A 3,568-nucleotide genomic window follows, 5' to 3' on the forward strand; every position below is an offset into this window, starting at 1 on the left:
TCTTGCATATTCTAAAGTGTTACAACTTTTACAAGTAACTCCCAAATCGATCCCTTACTTCACTTGAAACCACATGTCAAGTGGGCCCAAATTACAATCCATTATAAGGTCGTTACTTAACACTCAAAGATTCTCTTCTAATCTAATTGCACCCCAATCATGCAACCACCCACCACTGCTCCGCTATAACTACTGGCAGTGCAGTTGTCATTATTTTTCAAAATATTTCTTTAGAAAAATAATTAAAATAATATCTTTTTAAAAACAATTTAATTACAAAACAGCAAAACTAAAAATTGCAAGAAAAAAAGGTTAAATTAAGGAATTTCACTAATCGCATATTGATCATCACTCTTTCCATATATAAATTGAAAGGAAAAAAAATTACACGATCGATCTAGATGATAAAACAGTGTCACGGTGTCTATCAAAGAAAACTGGAGTAACTAATTTTTCCTTGACAAAGAACATAAATAAAACCAGTACTTCAAAACAACAATAAAAAGGGTGATAAGAATATGTATTGCTGTTTGGCAGTTAAAGACTAGGTAGTAAAAGAAAATCAACCTCTATACAAAGGCGACCTTTCATGCGCCAAAATCCCTCTCGAGATTGATTGCTTGAAAACCTTGATCGGACTAGGGAAATACCATCCCTTCCCTCCCTTTGACGATCTCCTCGCGTCACTTCCTCTTGACTCTGAAGTCACCGCCACCGATCTTGACTTCCTCATCATCCTCCTCCTCTCCTCATCTTCATTTACCTTCCTCGCTGATTCCTCCAGCTCCTCCTCCTCCTTCAAAATCACCACGTGTCCTCTTTCGACCTCCTCTCTCATGCTCCTGTTACCATGCCCTCCCTTGAACAATGACCAGAACGACGAGGACGTTTTGTGGTTGTTATAACTATGGTCAGCCGATGGCTTTGACCGGAGAAACGGAACAGCTAGGGATCGAGAGCGACGAAAAGCGGGTTCGCTCTCGATTAAATTGGAGACTCGACCGACGCTTCCGATTCCGGAAGCGGAGGAGAACCAGTGGAAGGAGGAGGATGAAGTGGTGCCAGAAGAGGAGGACGCGGTGGTGGCGTAGCAAGTGCAGGGGCGCGCGCTAGCGCAGTCAGGGCAAAGAGAGGAGAGACGTTCGCGGAGGCACACGTGGCAGATTCCTGTTCGGCGACGCTTGGAAGGGTGCTTTAAACATTTCCATATCTCTTCTTCATCAACATAAAGAGCCATTTTGTTGTAAGTTTCCTGTGTAGATCCCCCTCCCTCTAACAAAGAATTTCTTCTTTCCTTTTTGCCCTTTTCCTCTCTCTCTCTCTCTCTCTCTCTCTCTGGAAAAATGCTATCCTGTTTTGGCTTCTCTAGTTGGCTCTCAGGTTTTATAATATGACTACACATGTTAACCATGGTTAAGCATCTTGAGTGAATATTTAAATACGGTTCAATTAGTTACTCAGAGCCTGTCTGGTCTAGTATTATGATATAGCCATACAGTTAAGTATTTTTTTAAAAAAAATACATGAAAGTAATATTTTTTATATTTTAAAATTTATTTTTAATATTAGCATTAAAAAATACAATCTAAATAAAAAACAATTAAATTCTTGAAAAACAACGTAAAAATAAATTTAAAGCAGCGTGAGAGAATGGCAGGCGGCGTGTTTTGGAGAGGATAAATTTAAATGTGCATGACTAATAATAAGAGAGTAATTTACGGCCTGGCTGGTCGCGAGCGCGGGGGTTGCTAGACGATGAATTGGGTTATATTACGGGGATGCCACTACAGGGACGGTGTTCACACGTGAAAAAGAAAGCATGTTTGTGGTGTCCTGTCGTGAAGGGGAACACGTTGCAGTATCGTGTATGGAATGGGACTAGTCATGGATGAACAACAAGGGGTGGGGCCTGATGGATTGAATGATTTATTTTACTTTACTTGCTTGTAATGTGAAGCAGAGGTTAGAAAGCGATTGTCGGGATATTATTATGTTGACCCTGATTGATTTGAGATTTTTTTATTTTATTTTTTTTATTTCCAGGCAGTTCCTTTCGCTTCGCTGGTAATTAATTAGTATATATTTTACGGGAATCGTTGACCAATAAGACCGAAGATAAAATAGTCAAAACACACCCATCTAACGAAGTGAGTGATGCCTATGAGGTGGTGAGATCGCATCTGCCTGTGTTCTTTTAATCTCAAATCCCATCAGCTAGCTAATGATTCTGTAGACTGTAATAATCGACAAACTATCCATCCCTGAAGTTTCAGCGCTTTACATTCACCATAGCCAACATTTTCTTCTTTCTTTTTTCTAAAAGAAAGAGCTAATATTTCTTGCAACGAAAAAAGGCCATGATTTCCTCTCGTGGTGAACCACCGAGGTTATGGATTTTCAGACTCCAAGGTTCCTTACTTTCTTGTTTTGGGGAAATCAAAGTCTAAAAATCTGTCTTGAATAATGCATCGTAAAGTATAATAATTACTAATGGCTTCCACCACTTTCCATTTGGCTCTGCTTCCCAATCCAAGTTCTACATCAACTCTCTTACATCTTGGTAATTATGCCTAGGTTACAGGTGATGGGGATGGATGATTTCTTAGAGATGATGTGGCACTTTACGCATCCGAATGATATTTGATTGAAGATGGGAGCAGGTAGCTAGAAAACCTGCAAAGCAAGTCCTCTTAATTAGGTGAGGATCCTCTTTTCTAATTTTTTTTCAAAATCAACGACTTTTTTTTTTGGATTAATATCGGAATTTTTTCTAATTTGACAAAATAATCTATATTAGAGTTTAATATCAAAATTTCCATTTCCTTTAGTGACGAGTGTCATATCTTTAGAGATCGACATCAATTTTTTTAAAAAAAATAAGTCACGAACAAGTTTAAAAATAAATTTAAATGATTAATAGTTGACATATAGAAAAGATAATCTTTCATTTTATACGATGCGTTAGAGGTAACGTCAATCTTCACATAGACATAATTAATTCAATACATTAATACATGAGACACGTGTCTATTTTAGGATTTCTAGTTTTTTTTTTATTAGTAGGTGACAATTCTATTATTGTTATTTTTCTCTTTAATTTTAGAAAGTCTCATATTCATCATAATGTGACAGCATGATGACTCCACTTCAAGTTAGAGTTGACCCTAACTGCTTGTGTTTTTCTTTTAATTTATTTTTTTAATTGTTATTTATTATTTGGAGCATTTAATTATTTGCATTGTTTATGTTCATTTGTGCAATTTAATTTCATTTACATGCACGTTATTTTTCCGAGTTTCCACACACTTCACTACAAACCTATAAAAGCTCTAGACCCGAACACGTCTCTTCTTTGATTATATAGGGAGATTCAAATGGCGAGTATGACTTAGTGTCACTGATGCTCACCTGGATTATCGCTTAGATTGAAACTCGCCCTATGCATCTAGGATTGTGGAGTCTTTTCTTAACCCATGTTGTATAATGTTAAAAGGCTAGGTTACTCTACTGGTAATTTAGATATCTAAGGACCTGAAATTTTTTTTGAATAGACAAGGTGCGCCTGCCC

General features: G+C 37.2%; 1 protein-coding gene across 1 annotated transcript; it reads right to left on the reverse strand.

Annotated features, from left to right (window-relative positions):
* Positions 1-341: 341 nt before the first annotated feature.
* Positions 342-1,365, reverse strand: LOC133697605 (uncharacterized). The gene has a single exon (XM_062120279.1). The coding sequence runs from the start codon at positions 1,235-1,237 to the stop codon at positions 563-565; it is 675 nt and encodes a 224-aa protein (XP_061976263.1). The 5' UTR covers positions 1,238-1,365; the 3' UTR covers positions 342-562.
* Between the last annotated feature and the right edge of the window lie 2,203 nt (positions 1,366-3,568).

The sequence above is a fragment of the Populus nigra genome, chromosome 1 (assembly GCF_951802175.1).
Source record: "Populus nigra chromosome 1, ddPopNigr1.1, whole genome shotgun sequence".
Classification (NCBI taxonomy): Eukaryota; Viridiplantae; Streptophyta; class Magnoliopsida; order Malpighiales; family Salicaceae; genus Populus; species Populus nigra.